The 22,129-nt window shown below is 35.2% G+C and overlaps 2 protein-coding genes across 6 annotated transcripts in view; one reads left to right on the top strand and one right to left on the bottom strand.

The window, feature by feature from the left end:
- The window catches only part of mim (missing-in-metastasis), a 206,923-nt gene extending 200,540 nt beyond the window's left edge, over positions 1-6,383 (bottom strand). For all 5 annotated transcript variants that reach the window (XM_076129824.1, XM_076129825.1, XM_076129826.1 and 2 more), the window contains exon 1: positions 5,854-6,383. In XM_076129824.1, coding sequence (XP_075985939.1) covers positions 5,854-5,931 — 78 coding nt within the window. In that variant the 5' untranslated portion in view covers positions 5,932-6,383. The remainder of the gene's footprint in view (positions 1-5,853) is intronic.
- Positions 6,384-7,761: 1,378 nt separating this feature from the next.
- Positions 7,762-21,985, top strand: SMC5 (structural maintenance of chromosomes 5). Its single transcript, XM_076129866.1, has 20 exons — positions 7,762-7,929; positions 8,363-8,504; positions 8,780-8,968; positions 9,376-9,596; positions 10,139-10,385; positions 10,930-11,137; positions 11,599-11,746; positions 12,282-12,423; positions 12,886-13,091; positions 13,647-13,810; positions 14,338-14,467; positions 15,068-15,203; positions 15,652-15,858; positions 16,239-16,322; positions 16,751-16,972; positions 17,469-17,578; positions 18,016-18,133; positions 18,778-18,935; positions 19,435-19,552; positions 19,994-21,985. The coding sequence occupies exons 1-20, from the start codon at positions 7,859-7,861 to the stop codon at positions 20,126-20,128; spliced, it is 3,156 nt and encodes a 1,051-aa protein (XP_075985981.1). The 5' UTR covers positions 7,762-7,858; the 3' UTR covers positions 20,129-21,985.
- Positions 21,986-22,129: the final 144 nt, after the last annotated feature.

Below are 22,129 nucleotides of genomic sequence, written 5' to 3'. Positions count from 1 at the left end.
ACTTTGAGACTATTCATGTATGATCCTCTTATCTATCTTACAGGTGCAATGCGTGCTATATTACCAACATGGTGCACAAAATGCTAGCACTGCAAGAAAACAAGGGCGTAACTATCCCATACTCATTCAGCAGAAAGATGATGCTACTCCCATGACTGAATGAAACCTTATCATGAGGAAAACAACAATGCACGTCAGTTACTAGTCTAAGTAGAGTCAACAGCTACCTATATTGCTCATACATTCAGGTGATTAATGAATGGACAAAACATAAATATCGGTTAATTAGGAAATACTATTTATGATTTGATCAAACTTGGATATACCATTCTGACAATCATTTTGAGTAAGTAAGAACATAAATTTTTTTTTAAATCCTATTACAATTCTCAACTTATTTATATCTTAGTTTGTTTTATATTTTGATTAGTTTCGTTATATTTTATCCTCCAATTGTTACGATTCGTGAAATGAATTAAATTGTGATTATTTCGCAATTCCGTTTCAAAATGACGCGGGATGTTATTTTAAAACTGAAGCGATATATTGTAGTAAATTAATTTAATTATAGGTGCACATTGAACACCACGATCAAAAGCCGAATACCTATATATTTATCGACGCGATACTAATTAGTAACGAGTATTTAAAATTCAAAAGGAAGCAGATATCCGGCGGTAACAGCCGGTATAATTTAGTTTATCAGCTATTAACTTGCCAAGTAAGTTGTAATTTATAACTAACTTATAAATATTTGTTAAGAGTTAAGAACCAAGAATAAATAAGAAAAATGGAAGTCACCTCTTTATGCCCTTATAACTCTTATAAAAACTGCGTTTTGGGCTAAAAATCGTAAATGGTTATTCATGTATTGTGGACAGAAACAACTGTATAGACAGAGTTATAGTCTATACCCTAACTAGGTACCGACACTACCGAACACACTTTTCTTTTTTTTTCGTCATGAAAATGCATTACTGCATATCCCACTCCAGGGAGGAAGCGATGGTCTTCAACAGTCACCAAATAAGGCCATGACGCGGTACCTCCAATTGGATACTTCGCGTCCTAGCCGGTGAAAGCTTTAAACTACATATGACTTTCAAAAGTCACCTATCTACCTAAAGAATCCCAAGTGCCAGCAACCGTCTTCTCAGTAATTTTTATCGAAATGCAATTTATTTATACCTAGATTTTATCGCGTTACTACGAGATCTTCTTAAATAAACAAATACAATTTCAAATCAATTGTCCTTGAAAGTAATTACAAAATGACCTTTCTCGAAAGGTCAAAGTCTCGCAATTTGAGATGTCTGACCGGTTTCTGATTGATAGAAATAAAATAAATAAGTAATAGTTGAATACATTTTTATTTATAGAGCCTGAAGTCGTATGGACTATTGTATTGTTACGATTACTCAATATTGCGTAACATTTGAGTTTACGATGTTTTGAATGATCCCACAAGAGGCAAAAAATACATGAAATTGACGACAAAGAACACTATAATGGGTTAGTATTATAATGTTAATTGATTCACCACACTACAATAAGTTTCTATTTTTCTTCTATAATAGCCAAATTAGGTACAACATAAATACATACATACATTATATCACGCTTTTTCTCATAGGGGTAGACAAAAACCAAAGAACGTCACTGACTTGGTACGATCCTCACAAACTTCTCTTGCCTCATTCACATCCATACATATTGTCATACAGGACTACCGGTCACGAGTACTACGAACCTGACCTTTTTTCAAGATATAACCAATGTGATCGGTGTATAAATTCTACAAAAATATAGATTTTATGAGACCATTAGGCATTGGAGACTAAAAATAAGCTTTGAAAGATCTAAAAACGATTTTCCTTGTACATATTTTGTATTTCTGCTAATGCCTATTACAGTTATTTAAACTTATTATGACTTTTTCAATAACGAACTCGCTTTTTTGTTCTAACTCGTTTTTGTTCGGAACTAAGAATTGCTCTTGTGTCGCGGGGACGACGGGGACAAAAAAGGGATACAAGGTACAACCAGACCCGAATCCACTATTTATGGATCGCAAAAATATTTAAACAAACCCAAGACCTCTCAATGCATTGGTAGTGGCGTGGTGATCACCTTAACCACTGCACTACAGAGACCGACAATCTTTACTCGTAACCTTTTAAGAAAAAACACAGGCATTACATAACAAATATTTATTGTAAACCATTACGATATTACTATAAATAATTTATATTCGTACATTTAAATATCAACTTGACCTTTAGCCGACCTTGTATTGATGATATAATTTTGCAAATGACTATATAAGAATGTCTGACTTCATCGGGCGGGCTGATGCATATTTATTTACCTATAATTTTTGTTGTTTTGTAAGACATACACTAGGTAGAGCTCTAAGTAGCAACAGCCGCAAGGATCAATCTCTGAGGTCAATCTACGCTTGCCGAGGTTGTTCTGTGGATGGGTGAAAACATTATAAATACAGAGTTCCCAAAGTTTCAGAAGGGACGTTAAATCGTAGGTCCCGGCTATAATTTTCGAAGATCTTTGTCAATCGTTACTAGTAGCCAGAAGTTTTGAAAGTCTGACAACCAGTCATACTGAGGGGTATCGTAAAATACAGTCCTTAAGTCATTGACTAAAGGATCTGTCTCGATAATGGCTTGAACATTTCATTCTGAAAACTTATTTCGATGTATAGTTACGCTAAGTGTCTGTTGCGAACAGTAATTGTTACCGATAATAACCTATTAAATGTTATCAGTAAGTATCGTTACAAATGAAATATTCGACTCTTATACTAAAAAGACCTTCTTGAAAACTTTATTAAGTTATTTTCCAATGTTTTTTGCTTAATAAGTATGTATTGGAACACAAAACCACAGGATTTTGTAGTTCTTCAGTCACTCTAACCGCAGAAGGAATTTTCCTACATATTATTACTTCATCAATGAAGCAAATGCAAGCATTTATTTTTCAAACTGTTCAATATTCTCAGAAAACTTGGTAGATCAAGGACCAACTGAGATCACAGAGTCCTTTTACTTCTATGAGATCAGCCATTTATGATTCCATGTCTTACTTTGGTGAGGACAAATAAAATGGTCATCTTTAAATGAAAATGTGATGCAAAACGGTAACAACACAACATGTAATAGGGCCGCGTAAAGATCTTGTCAAAAAGAAGTAAAAATTTAGGTAGGGAGTACCGAATATGAGTTTTAACTTACGGAGGAGAATAAAAAACAGCCTAAGAAGATCTTAAACGTAAGCTACACAGTTTCTGCGGGCCAAGGGGTGAATATCTAGCTTTAGTAACCAAATCCACTCTTCATACAGCATTCGTCTTCTTGCTCTGCGTGTCTACATATCGTATCTTCTCTGTGTTGTATACGGTATACATACAAACATAGTTATCTAAAATCACGCCTTCTTGCATACGGGTAGGCAAAGACCAAAGCACGCCACTTGGTACGATCCTTACACATCCCTTGCTTCACTCTCATCCATGCATCTTGTCAGTACGGTGTTACTGCGCAAAATCTACTTAGCCAAGAGTTACTAAACATAGACATTAGACATGTCTGGAATATCTTAATTACTACGCAATATACTAGGTTAATATGCAGACCACATTTTTTGAGCTGTATGTGTAGATAAAGTGCGATGCATACTACTTATAAGCACGTTACGAGAGCAAATACTTTTAAGAACAAAATGCTTTATACTGGTGTTATTCTTTGTTCTCAATTTTGAAGCTTGTCAGTTTTAGGGTGTAGCGAAAATTATGTACTAGGATTACGGTATGACGATTGACGGAAAGACATTAATGCCATCCACGATACTTCTGGTCCTCAACGAAAACGGAGCATCTGTTAAGATTCCTAAATAATAAAAAACTTAGCTTTTATTTTAAGCCCTATCTTTAAATAAAAGTTCTGGCTATAACAATTTATTCTAGATATTATAAATAGGCGTGACATTTAACGTATTCTTATACTTAGAAAACATCTATACAGCCTACCTTCCAAAAATGTTTAAGGTAAGAACGATAATATTTTTCATTACCTTTCCCGTAAACTGCTAAAGGGATTCGACTAATTGAAGTGTTGCTATATTCAAAATAATCCTCGGAGTACCCAAATTAATTATGTAAAATAAATTTCGGTCCCTAGCAGTAAGTAGCAGCCATTTTGGTTTTACATTTTGGCGGCAACATTCCAATTAGATTGAAAAAGGGCGCGCTCATAGTTCGAATTACGAAAATGTAATGATGCGCTCGGGGCTTGTAGAAATGAACTATCACGATCGAATTGTCTTTGATCTTTGCTTTATAATAAGAATCGTAAGCTCTATTCGAAGTTTTAACAAAATTGGTAGATCCTAGTCACCTACTTACTATTAAATAATTTTAGAAATTTGTTGCTGTTTAATTTTTTTTATGACTTCTTGGGCCAATGCCAAAGTCATACTGCAGACCATAGACCATTACCACTAAAAGTAATAGGTAGTTATAGACACCTAACACCTTCATAAAACTAATCAATGAAAACCTAAAATGGGTATCTAGGTACATCAAATAAGATATCTAGGTAAGATAATAGGTACTTGAGTATGTAGAAACCTACTACCTAGCAATTTTAAATTAACATTGGCTGGTACAACTAGGTAACTTAATTCTATTGCCTATTCCAGTCATAAATGCTTAGATCAATATTTATATTTAGCCATTACAGCAGTGATGATCACAACATCTAGCCATTGACTTTTAAATGAATATTAAATTGACACTATAGATGTTAATGAACATACCGGTACAGTCAAGTTTTATTAATTAAAGAATAAATATTTAAAAGCTCTGATAACACAGTTGGTTTAAATAAGTATAGGTATTAAAGAAAACATAAGAATTCAAGCTAAACTAGGAACTGCTTTTTTTTTAGATTTTCAATTTGAATTTATGTTTAGAATGCCTTACTGCCAATTTTATTTACTGGAAAGCTGGACAGTTTTTTTTATGAATGCAAGGAGTATGGTCTCATTTGGCCAATATTAAAAATCTAAATAAATGGTTGGTACATTAATGCTTATTAAAATTATTTCAGTATATTTTTTATCACATACCTACTTAATAAACTTTAATGTGAGCTTAATTATTATTGTGAACATGTTTCTTTGTATAAATTCCAAATAAATAATTTATACAGTATTTACCAGCTTGTTTTTTTCTGTGGTTTTACAGGACAATTATATAGAAAAGGTACATTTAGTGAAAATATATAAAAACCTTCTGTATTCTAGTAATATTTCTGAATAATCTAGAATTAAAGAAAAAATATTTTCATTAATTATTTTCTTTATTCAGTAAATTGAAGAGCATTCTAGGGTGTTTGAACAGTGGTACTTCTGAGGGCTATTGAACTTTGAGAGGGCAGATCTAGCTCTTCCAGGGTATAATGTATGGAACCTTGTCTTTCTTTTTTCTTGAGCATTTTGAATTGGAAAAGCAATACATTTTTATAGGAATATTCTAGTTAAAATCTGCAACAATAATCGTGTTCCACTTTAAATCGATTAGATAAATTTATTGCTAAAAAGAACGAGATCACCGCCAGTGTATTTTTAGAACTACCTACTTCCACAAAGCGTACCTGGAATTTTATCGAAAAATCGCTCAGAAAAACGAATCGTATATTAATCGGAGCGGCAAATATCGTACGTTCAACATCAGCAGTTTACCGGGACGATTTCCTAGTGAATGTGGGCCAGACGACCGGTTAAGATACGAGTTCGCGTGTTGTTACCACAAAGAAAAGCACGCCAAACATGACCTACCTTCATATCCGACACGATCTGCTGATACAGATTCCATAACGGTGAACAATCCTTCTCTGTAGTCCCCTCCATTGTCATAAAAACACACACAACACAAATAACACAATCAAATTACACACAACAATTCACCATCGATCGCGTCCATGTATACTAAAGATAACTGTTGCATTTTCATTAATACGAGATTTTTAACACTATATTTATATTTACTACATTTCACTGCACGTTTCAAGGCACAATAGAAACGTTAGAAAACACGATATGTAACAAATCAATATTTATAAACATGAATGCCCTCTTCGTAAATTAGACAGGGGGAAAACGTCGCTTCGTCACATAAATTCACTAAAAATACTATTTGTTCTTCAATTTTATTAAATAACTGGCCTGCTCGGGCCCACATTCATTCAAGAAAACATGTATTTGCACTTGTTTTCATACACAAACATCCGAAAGAAAATGTACGAGACGCGTATTCATGCAAGAGCAACAGACGAGCACATCGGTCGGAATCGGTTTGTTTAGCTCGAGAAGCGAGAACGCTACGATTCGTCAATTTCTGCGCAGGGCTACCAGCCTTAATAATGTTTTGGGATTCGATCATTTTTCTTATTACTCTTCTTTATTCTACTAATCGACTACTATTTCAAAACGAAAATGTACCTATAAGTATTAATTCATATTCAAATAAACTAGATAATCCCGCTTTAAATGAATTTACATTTGGTATTGTTGCTAACATCCATACACAGTAACGTAATCAAAGCATCTTAAAATTTAGGTATGGAATTACCACTAACCTCAGGGTATTTAGTGAAAATAATGTTAGGTATGTTCATTTATAAGCGACGCATACTTTAATATACCTAGAATCTTATCCTGTGTTTTTTCTTTAATTCAAAATTGTCTCCTTATAACTTTAGTCTGACTAAAAAATATATGACTTGCCAAATATAATAAATTCGCAAAAAAGATGTTTCAATGTTTATTAATTACGATGCAGGATAATGTTTCAATTAAATTATGAAGGTGGAGCTTGAAATTCTCATTGCTTTCCTTCGCGTTTTAGTACAACCCTAAACCCCTCTCTCAGTGATTGATCAAACCCACAATAACACTCAAATATCTCTTAATGAATAGGTTAATCCCCTAACACAAAGTTCTTCATTATTGTATTTGTAAAATAGAATTTAGATGAACGGTCCCGAATAAACTGCCCGATCGACAAAAATCGAACAATTTTGTCGTTTTTGTCAAATTTTTCACAATTTTGTCGAAGCGAACGTGCCAAACCAAATACGTTGGTAGGAGGCCTTTCTATTTAAACATTTACAAAGTCTTGAATTCGTCCAAGCTATCCATATTTCAATTTATAAAAGAATGTGCTGTTGCATTAATTTCTAAGATAAAATTATGATACGAATAAATACCACAAGAAACGCTGGATTTCTTGTCGTCCTGTTTCCTTCTGTTCCTTTTCTATTGAAATAAAACTTGAGCAATGACGATAGATGGCTTGATCATAATGAACAATTTTAAATTCGCTTGGATGAAAGTGCTAGGAATAAAAACATACTTATTTTCTTTATTGATATTGATGTAATAATATTTATAGTAATATTATTATTCTCTAGCCATAGCCCCACCTATGTGATAAAGGTGTGATTTAACGGGTATTTATTATACATTATCATTAGTTCATTAACTTAATATAGGTACTCAAGTACCTACATGAGATGATACGTATTCTCACTTAGATTAAACTAGAATGAAAGAGGGGTATATACAGCAAGTGAAAAATAAAGTTAGGCTAATGCACGTTAAAACAACCATTTATTTGATTTGTTGCTGCACTAAATAGTAATATATGACTGAGGCCAACACTACTTCATACTAATGTCAAATTCGTTTAACTGTCACGAAGAAAACAATGAAAGAAATTTTAAAAGTCGGTTAGAATATTTCAATAAACATTCATTATAATTATGTTTTAAAATAATCAAAAATGTCTAAAGTGGTAAATAATGACGGTGTTAAAGCGGGCTGTATCTACAGGATAGCTCTTGAGAACTTTGTGTAAGTTTATGTTATTGGCGCGCATTTTGTTTCATTTACATGATTTGTAACACTAACTTTTACTACGTTTATGTGTTTTTTCCTTGAAGTTTACTTGCAATAACTGTGTCGCGTAAGTGTAGATTGGTAGTAAGAAAATTCTGATCGGAATGGGTATATTTGTGGATAAATTAACTCATTAAAAGTTTCCTTCTTTCTTTTCCGGTTACGGAGTACGGATTTCTCGTTGATAGTATTTTATAATATTCCGACACTTAATTTATTTAGTTCCTATTAATCAGTCGACATTTAAGACGTACAAGTTTACTATACATCTTTATTATTGTCTATTTCATTTGAAAATATACAAGTTTTGTTTTGAAAGTACATACCTAGTTCAGTAAACATCCGACCCGTGTTTGATAATGACCAAATTGAATTGTTGTTGTTACAGAACATACAAGAGAGTAGAGTTATACCCAGGTCCGTCTTTGAACCTGATCATTGGTCCTAATGGCACAGGCAAGTCAACTTTTGTATGTGCCATCATACTGGGCTTGTGCGGCAAGACCAGTGTTATTGGGAGAGCTAAGAAAGTAAGTATGAAATTTCTGAAAATATATTTTATCACTGTCATAGCATTTTTCATTTCCACTGTAGTATTTTAATTGAAAGACTGTTAACGATAGACATTACAATACTAGATCAAATAAAGTATTAATTATTTGTAGTAATTGTTCTATGTCATCTTCACCAAATTATTGTCCAATGATAGAGACCGGGACCAGCCTGGCATGAGCTCATTGATGGTCAAATTTCTTCTTCAACACACAGCTACAAGAATTTCACTCTCATAAATTTATATTTTCAGATATCAGAATATGTAAGAAGTGGTTGTGAGAACTCTACGATAGAGATAGAACTGTACCGTAACTCTGGACAGAAGAATGTGATCATTACGAGAAACTTCAACCTGTCTGATGAGTCTTCTTGGTCTATTGACTATAAGACTGTAAGGGAAAAACAAGTGCAAGAGCTTATAGCATCAATGAATATACAGGTATGGGTGGCTTACATCAATATATATTACATTCTAATAATAATTGAAAATACCAATAGTAAATACTTATACAGACTTACTTATGGCAGGGTCCGTGGACCTTGTTCGAGGGGGTGCAGACGACATAAAAATTACTCGGAGTGGTTGACTGATAATTGTATTTGACCTGAACGTTACGTGGGTTTCAATTAAAAGTCAGTCTCAGTTGTCTATTAAGACAACACTTGATAAGGCACCACCATTGCCCACTAACCATACGGTAAAATAGAAATAAAAACTGCCAGTATAACCTTAACAATACAATGCTATTGAAAACGTAAAGAAGATTTGGACCTTAATGATGTAATTATATTTACATTTTGTACCTACATTCTTGCAAATAAAATCTCATTTCATTTCATTTACAGGTAGACAATCTCTGTCAGCTGCTCCCACAAGACCGTGTGCAAGACTTCTCTAAGATGGATCCGCAACAGCTTCTCCGGAGCACTCTATCAGCTGTAGGCGGTCAACAGAGTGTCAGTCAGTTGGACGAGTTGATTGATTGTCGCTCAAAACAGAGAGGGAACTCGACTAAGTTGCTGAATAATGCGCAAGTCATACAGGAACAACAGAGGCTTAATGATAGGTGAGGACGTTATATATTATGTATTAGTATCACTGCCTCCATGGCGCAGCGGTTATGGTCTCCACGCCGCTACCATTGCAGCGTGAGGTCGGGGGTTCGATTCTCACGCGTAACAATTGTTTGAATTTGCAATATGAGGACTATAACTACAAAACTTAACATAATTGACGTTTAGTCTATATTGTTGATTTTTGGTAGCTACTCACGTGATCCATTATTGTATCAACTACATTGTAAATCTTTTGGTTTAATCACCAAGCAGCTGTGAGTTTCTTGTTAGCTCTTCTCATAAGGCTCTGACCCCTTTCCAAACTAGTGGTAGATTCAGTATTTGTAATGACTATCATAAGTGTCAACATTGGACCTAAATTAATAAATTATTTGATTTAAATTTTATATGTTATAGGATATGGGAATTAACGCCAGCAGAAAACGCCAATTCCCGTATCCTATTAAATATTAATCATGCAACGCGAAAGTTAAAAATTATTATTTTGATTTTAACACTAAGTGTAAGTTCTGCTGTCAACCGTATCTTTCAGACTAAAAGTAGTAATCGACGCAATGCAACAACGCAAGGAAATCGAGAAAGAAATAGATGTGTGTGAGAAGAAGAAACTATGGCTTGAATATCACGATTTAAGAGAAAAAGTTGTTGAATACACTCGCGATAAGAAAGAAGCTGGTAAAATCGTGGCCACTCATAAGAGCAAAATAGAACCTTTGGAAAAAGTCATAGAGAAAGCTACTAAAGAGATCAGAAAGGTGGAACAGCAGAAATTAGCTGCAGTAAGTAATAATTAACACAAATAAAAATATTTTCCAGATAAAAAAGTACTATAGCACACTTTATATTTGTTGAGGAAGCATGGAAACATAATCCTGTCATAGTGTTGGGTTAGATGCTCGTGGCTTAATTAGCAACGGTGCGCGGATCCGTCTCTGAGGTTAAGGTACGCTTGCTGAGGTTCTCCAGTAGATGGGTGACCATCTTATACATATCAAGTTCCTTCGTGTTTCGGAAGGAACGTTAAATTGTGGGTCTCGGCTGTTATTTTCAAAAATCTTTGACAGTCGTTAACACCAGTCAGAAACAAATTGAGTATGACAACCAGTCTTATCAAAGGGTATCGTGTTATAACCCAGGTAACTGGGTCATGGAGGTCAGATAGGTAGTCTCTCCATGTAACATACTGATATTCAGCTGCATTCGGTGAGACTGGAAGCTGACTCCAACAAGTTTGGAAGAAAGGCTAGGCTAAAATATAGGTACTAATATTTTGCAAGAAAAGCTAGGCTAATATATATGTATAATGGTACATTTTCATTACAGAACAGAAAGATCTACGCACTAAAAGACCGAGCGAAAGAGACCTTGTCATCGGTGAACGCACAACAGTTCAAACTGAGAGAGATTGAGAGCTCATTTCAAGAGAAGATGGAAAGACATAGGAATAGAGAGAGAGAACTGCAAGAAGCTAAGGCTAAGCTGGAAAAACTTAATATGGATAAGGCTAGATTGGTGGAGAAAGTTGGAGATGGTAATATTTCATAATATTTTTATTGATATGTTAAGAAATGACTAACATTGTCAATGTGGAAACGTAGGTATATTTTATTTATACGCCTATATACTTGCTGTGTGCGTGATTTTGTTATTTAGAATGGGTAACCATTTCACACACTTTATTTTCCTATATATAAAATTCTCGTGTCACAATATTCGTTCCCGTACTCTTTCGAAACAGCTTGACTAATTCTCGTGAAATTTTGTGAGCATATTGAGCAGGTCTGAGAATCGGCCAACATCTATTTCTCATATTCCTTAGGGCTGCCCAACTCAACATTTAAAAAAAATGTGGCAAAGCAATGTTTGCTGGGTCAGCTAGTAATAGTAATTATAAATTATACCTATTACTGTCCTACTGTCAATTGTTGTTTGACATAGGTTAAAGTTAGTCTTACCAGGTTTAAGTCTTTAATTAATATTTCATACTTTCAGATGCCAAAGTAAAAATGGAGTTAGCAGAGTTACACAAGCACATATCTAAAACTAACGCAGCTATAGACAATCTCAAGAAACAGAAATTAGAAGTGCAATACGATTTGGACAATAATGTCGTACCACAAATGCGATTGTATCAAAATAAGTAAGTTTAATTACAAATTTATAACCCAATAATATTAGGTCGGGGAAAAAGTCTTTTCGCATTATAGTATTAGTCAAAGAGATTTTATTACAAGTTCATACATACTATAATGATAATTTTTATAGAAATGCCGTAATGTAGAGATAGTTTTATGTATTCCATCTGAATTCCTTCATCTGGCGAATTCGCGCCTTCTGGATACGGTCTTAGTCCTTATACCGTACTAGCTGACCCGCGCAACTTCGCTTGCGTTACATAAGCGTTAAAAATTTTCCCCGTTTTTGTAACATTTTTCACTGGTACTCTGCTCCTATTGGTAGTAGCGTGATGATATACTTATAACTTTCCTCGATAAATGGACTATCTAACACTGAAAGAATTTTTCAAATCGGACCAGTAGTTCCTGAGATTAGCGCGTTCAAACAAACAAACAAACAAACAAACAATCAAACAAACAAACTCTTCAGCTTTATAATATTAGTATAGATGTAACAAACGTACACATTTTAATATAGACTGTATTATCCCTTACCAGGATACGTAACCTAGAAGACGTGGACATCAAACGGTTGGAGACTCTCCGCGCTTACAGCGAGGACTGCTACAAGGCCGTGCTGTGGCTCCGGGAGAACCGGGACCTGTTCATGCACAGAGTCTATGAACCTATGATGTTGGAAGTGAGTATAACTAGAAGATAATGTACCGAAATTGTAAGCCATGTGGTTCGTTAAATATATAAACTTTTTATTTTGACTGATTTTAGGGAGATTTTAACTAAGTAGAAGATCTTGTGTTATTGGTAGTAGAAGGTGAAATTATATTTTAAAGTGAGTGCTGCTAATAAGAATACTAAAAACTAAAAAACTAAACTGAAAAAATACTAAATTTTTTTGACGACCATTGCGTCAAAAAAATGTTGGATTTGTTTTTAATACAAGGTACAAAATACGATATTTTAAAAGATTTGCGATTTCCGTAGCGCTTTGGTTTAGGTCGTCACGCTACCATTGTGCCGGGAGGTCGTAAGTTCGCTTCCCACACGGAAAAATTGTTTGTGCGATGCACAAATAGTTGTTTCGGTCTGGTTGTACTTTGTGTCCGTTGTTGATTTCATTTGCCACAATTATTATTTTTCACAGATAAAATTCACGGATCCGAAATTCGCTCGTTACTTGGAGTCGACTGTAGCGTCGAGAGACTTAGTGGCTTTTACCTTCGAGTCGAGTCAGGATATGAACCTGTTCCTGACCAAAGTGAGGCAAGAGCAAGGCTTGAAGAGAGTCAACGCGCTGTGCAGTCAGGGCGGCACTTTGGATTTGCCTCAAAGGAATATACAACAGTTGAGGTAAAATATTAAGATAATTTCATTTATTTGACTGCCTCCGTGGTGCAGTGGTTTAGGTCACACCACGCCGCTACCATTGCGTCGGCAGGTCGTGGGTTCGATTCTCACACGGAATAATTACTTGTGCGATCCACAAATAATCGTTTCGGATCTAGTTGTACTTTGTGTTTGTATGTTTGTAAGAGTCCCCGTGACACAAGAGCAATTCTAGTGCGGGAGTTGTCTTTAAAAAATAAATTGCCCATAGCCAGTTGCGCTCACCGGTCGATAAACGATCTGTGGGTTAAGCAAACCTTGGCGCGGTCATTCCATAGATGGGTGACCGTGTGGTATTTTAACTGGGTCTCTCGGTTGTTGTCAATTAAGATAACAGTCGTTAAGCCATGTCAAAGGCCTTTTGGGCCTCTTGAACAACTTCCACGCTAGGTTGACCACTAACCATACGATAAGATGAAGTTATGAAATAATGTAAATAGAAATGGGCGTTCTAGAAAGACGTACACTTATGCAGGATATTTAACGTATTATGCTATAATTTTTTTTTCATTTCCCCAGTTATCTAGGTTTCTACACATACCTAGTGGACACAATATCGGCTCCGGACGCGATAGTTCGATACCTGTGCAAGAACTACAACATACATAGAATACCTATTGGCAACGACCATACGTACAAGAACAGTGGGAAAGTGCCTGCTAATATCACTTATTTTTATACTGGTGAGTGTTGTACCGATTCGATTTCCGAGCAGGTCATTTTTTTATTTCTTATACTGTACAGGTACAAAGTATTTGAAGAGTATTATTATTAGGGTTCCGTACTTAAAGGCTAAAACCAGGACCTTATTACTGAGATCTCACTGTTTGTATCTTAAAAAATATTTGAAACTGGACAGTTAATTTTTTCATAAAATATACGTACATAATGTACGCTAAGCATTTTTCTGCTTAACAACAAATACTAAAAAATTTAATAAATATTTAGTGTGGATCCCACCCAACAAGCGTGACATTTTTAAATAATGCCTGCGGAATCCTTCTTTTGCGACTCCAACTCGCCCTTGGACGGATTTAAAAAAAAAACTACGTGCCTACAATGTATTTGAATTACCCCCGGTTTCTGAGGTATATTTAGTGGTAATTTATCTATTCAATATAAAGATAAACTACCGCTAAATGTACCTCAGAAACCGGGCGTTGGTCATATAGTTTTTGAATAGGTATATTATTATATTTTTGCTTTACAGAGAACCATAGATTCGTAGTAAAAGTATCGGCATACAGTGGCGAGAAGTCTAGTTCCACTATAGAAATACGACAAGCGAGGCTATTGGCCAACACTGTGGACTCTGAACAACTTAACAAGTGTAATACTGAGTGAGTGATTTATATGTATTTTTTTTATTATTATTATTTTTTTCTTTTGCGCTCGATGGGGGAGGCCTTTGTCCAGCAGTGGACGATTCCCGGCTGAGATGATGATGATGATGATGATTTTTTCTTAGCCCACTGTCCCAATGTTGGGCAAGGGCCTCCTCCCAAACAAGGGAGAGGTCAAGCCTCGAGTCCACCACGCTGGCCAAGTGCGGATTGGGGACTGGCATACTGCAATGGCTTAGTTATATAGTAGTGCATGCGGTTGTCCCGCAAGAGGTCTCGGGTTTGAATCCTGGGTCGAGCCAAAAAGTCTTTTCTGAAGTTTTCTATTAAGAATTTCTCAGATATTAAGCATGTAAACAGTCGGTCCTGCACCTGACCTCTCAGTGGTCATGTCGGTTATCCGTCCCACAGAGTTATAAGATTAAGGGAATAGATAGAGTGTACCTGTATACTGTGCACACACTTAAACACTATAAATAAAGTCCTGTATCGTTGGCCAGTTTCAATGAAACTGACCGCGGAAGCCGTATATCGGCTAGTACATTATTATTATATTAAGATAACTTTTAAATTAATTAATAATTATGTTTTATTCAGACTGGCGCGGTTTGAACGGACAGCACAGACTCACAGAAGTAAAATGAGTGATCTAGACAACAAAGTGGGCACTTTGGAGGGGAACCTTAATGAATTGAACATGAGAAGAAAAGGTATCAGCGAAGGAGTTGATAAGGTAAATATATACTGCTTTATTTGTATTTTTAAATATATGAATACATAACTTATGCATTGATAAATTATATTGTAATGTGATAAAGTCTTGTATGACAAGATGTATGGATGTGAATGAAGCAAGGCAAGTATGTAAGGATCGTACCAAGTGGCGTTCTTTAGTCTCTGCCTACCAGTTTGCGAAAATAAAGGCGTAATATTATGTAATGTAATGTAAGTACATAATATTACGCCTTTATCTGAAACTATCGCTCTATCGCATACATCCATACATCTACTCGTGTAGGACCGCCGGTTACGAGTGCTACCTGACCTTTTTGCAAGACATCGCCGATATGATCTGTGTTATCTTTACAGGGCGTCCCCCCCGAGTTTCAAGTTATGTCCGCACTCGTAAAATAAAGTAAATTGTAAATAATAAATATGCTTTACCTGTTTTAACATTTCAGGTGCGAACAATATCAGCACAAATAAGAATACAAGCGAACAAAGTGCAAGACATTGAGACTGAACCGTCGTTGGACGTACAACAAGAGCAGGAGCGATGTAGGAGGAAACAGAGAGAGTGTGTCATCAAACAGTGTCAGCTTCACAGCGAGCTGAAGGAAATAGCCGACAGTTTACATAACGATGTACTTAGCAGTGATGTTGTTAAGGTAAGGAGACCAATAAATGCTCGTAATATGGGTTTATTACCATATGGCGGAGTTTTTACTGTACTTCATAAAACAAATTATGTGTTGCGTAAGAAATACATTAAGATTATCTAGTCAGGTTGAAAAATCAGTTGTTCTCTGTGTCAGAACAAAAGTATTTGGCTAGAAATCAAATCAGATACTCTTTATAATGTCAGAAACACATTTTAGTATAGAAATACGGCACAGTGATATCACAAGCTGATATTCTCGATAGGATCAAATGTGCCTGATACATATTTATAATGTTTTAATGTGTAATAATTTTAATTTCAACGTAGTTAACGAAGTAATTTTAACTTAATTAACGAATTATTTCAATGTTATTTTCTTCATTTCAGTTACAACTGGACACCTACAGGAATGGAATTGTTGATCAAGAAACGCAGCTACGTGAATTGAAGAGCGAATTAAGAAATGTTGAGGTAAATATATAATTTATATTATTATGTGTTCTGTACATTATTCAAATTATTAAAAATTTCTGTACTAAGATGTCAATAAAATATCACTAGCTGACTCGCGCAACTTTGCTTGCGTCACATAAGAGAGAATGGGTCAACATTTTCCCCGATTTTGTAACATTTTTTACTCACACTCTGCTCCTTTTGGTCGCAGCGTGATGATATATAGCCTTCCTCGATAAATGGGCTATCTAACACTGATTTTTTTTTCAAATCGGACTAGTAGTTCCTGAGATTAGCGCGTTCAAACAAACAAACTCTTCAGCTTTATAATATTAGTATAGAGTCTGAAAAAATCAAAATTATTCATATGATTAAAGATTTCTGTACTAAGATGTCAATAAAATATCAGTAATAAAACAACTACGATTTATTTAATATATTTTCAGGCAACACTAGAAAACATAGAAAACCTACTCACCCGCGCCAAATCAAACGCCAAAGAGAAGCTTCTAGAAGCGAAGCGGAACTCCAACAATAAACTACCTCAAGACCCCGACTTTCCTTACAAAGACGAGTTCGATACATTACCGTCAGATATTAATAGTTTGCAAGAACATTGCTATGAGTTGCAGACTAGGATGGATTGTATGGACCAGGGAGATGAACAGGTATATAAGCGCTCATAGCCAGTTGTGCACTACGGTCGGTAAACGATCTGTGGGTTAAGCAACCGTTGCCGCGGTCATTCTATTGATCAGTAGTTCCCAACCAAGTGGTCCGCGGAAGTCAAAATATGGTACGCGAATGATTTAAAAATTTAAAATTTTCTTTTATTACACATTATTTTTAATATACTTACATAGAGGTCCCTGCTAACAAGAATAATATAAAAGTGGTCCCGGACTAAAAAAAGGTTGGGAACCCCTGCTATAGATAGATGACCGCGTAGTGGTATTTAATCCTTTGACCGCCACTGTCAGCTATACTCGACAAATCAGAAAGTGCTCAGGATGCTTTCGTCAGCGTTCAGCGCCTCTATCGGGCGTCGTAGAAACTATTTTCACAGTACATTTTAAATGTCAAACTCTCGATACTCGATAATTTCAATTGTAGAGAATCGTGGTACTAAAACTTCAGCTCCATGTAAAAATGTTTTTATTTCAGGTTATCAAAGAGTATGAAGAACGAGAGAAACTAATAGCCAAATTGAAGAACGAAGTGAATAGCTCCAGCGATACGAATAAATTGCTTGAAAAGAAGATGGAAACTATTAAGTATGTGTCTTAACTTTTATTTAAACTAAAAAATAAAGCCAACATCAGCCTAGGCTGTCTAGCCGAAAGCTAGCCTTTCGTTTGTCGTAACTTTTAGACTCTCGCGTTGCATGTTTAGGCTAAGTTCATATGACCGCGCGGAGCTTTCGACCGCGCGGTGATGTAGACAATACTAGCTGTTTACTCCGATCTTGTACCGCGCGGTCGAAAGCTCCGCGCGGTCATATGAACTTAGCCTCAATGTATAATAGAATACAGGAATTAACGCGAACAGGCATTTTATTTTAAAATGTCTAACGTTTCGGCGCAGGTTGCACTAGCCGTGGTCGCGTTAATTCCCGTATTACATTATGTTAGAGTCGGTTTCTAGTCTCACGTGAGTATGTGTGTAGCAAGTCTTTCTGCATTTACAATAAAATGGTGTATTTATTCAACAGATCGCAATGGTTGCCGCCTTTAGAGAATTTATTACGAGACATAGACAGAAGTTTCGGCGACATGTTCTCTAAATTGGGATGTGCAGGTGAAATTAAACTGGAGAAAGGTGAAAGTGATGTAAGTATCATGCAATTAGGTAATTATACCGTAAAACTCTCGCGTTGCATCCTACCAATATTATAAATGCGAAAGTTTTGTGAGTACGTATGGATGTTTGTTACTCTTTCACACAAATACTACTGAAATGAGATTTGGTATGTAGGTAGCTGAAGACCCAGAATAACACATAGGCTACTTTATATCCCGGAGTTCCCGAGGGATCAAGATTTACACGGGAAGGGTTTCCACACGGACGAAGTCGCGGGCGGCCTCTAGTGTTTAATAGGTTACGGGAATTATCGTGAACACATATTTTACCTTAAACTAACGCATTCGTGCTGCGCTGCGCCTAACGTTTCGGCGCAGGTTGCACTCGCCATGGTTACAGGCTGACTGAGTTTTTACTCTTTATTTAAGGCTAGCTGGCTAACTGAGTAGTTCACTGGGTTAACGAAAAACTATTCAACTTATAAAAAAAGTTTAATCTAAAATGCTCAGATTACGTAATTTTTTCCTAAATAATGTTGAAATTGTAATTATTACAGAATGAAACATATACTAGTGCCGTCATTACACCGTATTTCTATACTAAAATGTGCCTTTAAAGAGTAGCTGATTCTACTGATTTCACGATAGTAAAGATTGAATGGTTACATTCGCAGGAAGACTTCGACAAGTACGGCATATCGATCCTGGTCCGTTTCCGCGCCTCGGAGCAGTTGCAGCAGCTCACCCGCCACGCGCAGTCCGGGGGGGAGCGGGCTCTGAGCACCGCCATATATCTCATGTCGCTGCAGAGACTTACTACTGTGCCATTCCGGTAAGTAAATAATAATCAATATTGTTTTACAACATAATCTTGCTACACTTGTGTTTGATTGGTTCGGCAAAATTACCGAAAAACATAACCGACCCGACTCACTTGTTCAGCTTGTGTGGCAAGCGTCACACACTGCCACCTAATTCCAAACTAAGCAGAGCTTTACTACAATGGTAACCAGACAAGTGGTAAACATACTTATATACTCCTAAATAGTAATTATATGTTTTTTTACTAGATACTCGTTTTCTTTGCATAAATATTATAATATAAATTTGTCCCGGGAGATATTGGAACCCTCCATACATGGCACTTCGGTTATTGCGGCGAGGTGACCACGTAAACTACAGCGCCGAACGTGCAGTTAAATTTAGAAAAAAGATCTTAGTAATAGAGAATACTTTGGCTTTCATTTCTTAGATAAACTTCTTCTTGTCTAACTTTTAATGTTTACTCATAAACAAAATCAATGTGCTTTATATCACTAATAACTTTACAGATGTGTAGACGAGATCAATCAAGGCATGGATCCAATCAACGAACGCAAAATGTTCGAGTTACTTGTCAAAGTTACCACCGAGTGCGACAACGCGCAGTACTTCTTATTGACGCCTAAAGTAAGTTTATAATACATCTAGTTATTTACTATAATAAATTATATTACAATAAATAATTCTGAAAGAGTTTGTTATGTCAAGATATAAGATTTTACTATGCATGAGAATTTAACACACAAAACGGCCAAGTGCCAGTCGAACTCGCGCACGACCGAAAATCAAGAAAAAAAAACAGGTTTGTTGTATGGACCACTAACATATTTTTTTTTAAATTCAATTACTTATTTTTGAAGTCGATTATCCTGAAAAATAAAGGAAATTTTGTCTTACCCGACTATTTATTCCGGCTAATTCCGAAACAGTTAAACCATCTATGCGCCCATAAGACATTTAACTACAAACAAGAAATAATTGTACTCAACTATATTTTAGTTAAAGCTTTTAATAACCACACCGCAGGGGCGGAACATATAATTTTATTTTAAAATTGTTCTGTTTCAGCTGCTTACCAACTTGCAATACAACGACAAAATCATGGTCCACACTATTATGAACGGGCAGAAAATCATGGATTATAGAAAATGGAAGTATCCCACCTTCCTTGAGAAAGCTGAAGCTTATAGGATGAATTCATAACACAACTCATTTCTGACTGAAGAAGGTTGATTCTCGTAATAAATATGACTTGGTAAAGGTAAGGCTTGGTACATATAAGCAAGTCCGAATTAATCGACCAAGCGGCTGAGTAAATACTAAAATTACGAGAGTAAGCCTTCATAAGATGTAAAAGCATTTTAAACTGGGTACTTGACTAGGTTAACGAAAAATGATTAAACTTGTACTCGCAAGAGGTTTATCTGAAATGCTCAGGGTACGTAATTTGTTTCGTTAATTAATTATGAAATTATAATTATTACCGACTGAAACAATTTATTAGGCGCTCATTCTATTTCATCAAAGATACGGTATCGTGACGTCACTACACTATATTTCTGTACTAAAATGTGTTTTTGACTTTTCATAAAGAGTAGCCGATTTGACTGTTGTCAAGTACCCAATTCTTATTTGTACATGATTGTATTAAAATATTGTAAGATAATATTTTACCAGTTCTCTGTGAGATTAATAATGTGATAATCTTAAAATGTGAATCTAATTTAGCCTATCGTAATGTTGTACGTACTAGTTTTGTAAATGTTTTCAACACTAGAATTACTACATAATAATATCACAATGTGTATAGAAAATACTACCTAAAATGTACCTATATGTTTGCGCCATTTAAAGCTGGGCTTGTTGCTATATCAAGATACGTACATTCATAATATCAACCCCTGTTATTACTGAAGGTGTAAACAGATGTGTATGAAATACACCCGCGTTCCGCCGACACAAGAGCAATTCTTAGGAGTTGTTTATAAAAAAATATTTCTAGCCGATTTTCGGCTACGGCGGCAAATTCTAATTATTGATTAAATCATTGTCAAAAATTAGTAGGTAGAGTTATTCACCTCCGTGGCGTAGTGGTTTAGGTCGCCACGCCGACACCATTGCGTCGGGAGGTCGTGGGTTTGATTCCCACACGGAACAATTATTTGTGTGATCTCCTAATAATTGTTTTGGATCTGGTCGTGCTTTGTGTTCGTTGTTTGTATGTTTGTAAAAGTAACAGACACAAGAGCAATCTTAATGCGGAAGTTGTCTTTTAAAAATAAAAGAAAAATAAAAAAGATAATGATATGTAGGAATTTTCGCTTTAAAAAGCCCTTAGTTGTATTTACTAAGATATTTTTATTGGTAGTATTAGTTAGATCATGGTACAAAATAGAATAAGAAACTGTTCGTAATTTGTTCAAAATTGTTTTGTTTTTGTTTAGAATATAAAGCGAGACAGTGTATTTTATTTTTAATTTGGAATCGTTAATTTAATTTCCCAATAGAGTAGTCAGCTTGTGGTAACCTCCAGCTCAGCGCGCGCCGAAACATCAAGTAATATGTAAAAGTTTTTCAATTAAAACTTGAATGCTCGCATCACCTAATAAAGATTTGACACACTTACGAAACTACGAATAAGATAATATAATTATCCTCTTATTCATAAAAATATTCGAAGTTATGAAAGGCTTATAAAGACTTTTGTTTCTTTCACTCCTTAGCTAAATGAAAAAGAGAAAACATATTGTAGTAGTTTTTTAACTAAAATAGGTTTATAGTGTGTTTAGAATGAGAGGGTTAGTGTTTCACAGTTTTGAAATAAGTGTGATTTTATTAGAGTCCGAAGAAAGGTAATCTCTTTGCAAAATAATGTATGAAGAAGAAACATCGTTTAAATTACTTTTTTCAAATAGTTATCGAAGGATGAAAATTTCGGTACTAATGATTGTAATTTTTTTTGTCTCAAATAAAAGTCGATATTGGTAATTATGGCTTTATTTCTCCAATAATTTGTTATTCTATAATGTCATTGTGTTAATAATAAATATTTTGAATTAATTTCACAGTTTTATTTCAAGCACCTTTTTAGTGTTAATGTAAAAAGCCGCTCGGCGATACAAGTCTTAAAACTAAGACTTAATAGTAAAGCTAATTACTTTAGATGAAAGGAAATAAATGTTTGGAAATTCTATTTCATCACTT

The sequence above is a fragment of the Anticarsia gemmatalis genome, chromosome 23, assembly GCF_050436995.1.
Source record: "Anticarsia gemmatalis isolate Benzon Research Colony breed Stoneville strain chromosome 23, ilAntGemm2 primary, whole genome shotgun sequence".
Lineage (NCBI taxonomy): Eukaryota > Metazoa > Arthropoda > Insecta > Lepidoptera > Erebidae > Anticarsia > Anticarsia gemmatalis.
The sequence above is the reverse complement of the archived record's forward strand: the minus strand, read 5'-3'. Positions and strand labels throughout refer to the sequence as shown.

What these genes read in the sequence shown, in the direction of transcription:
- SMC5 (XM_076129866.1), top strand. Translation starts at nt 7,859, where the DNA reads ATGTCTAAAGTGGTAAATAATGACGGTGTTAAAGCGGGCTGTATCTAC. An exon ending in TATCACTTATTTTTATACTG is followed by an intron (nt 13,811 to 14,337) that starts GTGAGTGTTGTA and finishes TTTGCTTTACAG; the next exon opens with AGAACCATAGATTCGTAGTA. An exon ending in TCAGCGAAGGAGTTGATAAG is followed by an intron (nt 15,204 to 15,651) that starts GTAAATATATAC and finishes TTAACATTTCAG; the next exon opens with GTGCGAACAATATCAGCACA.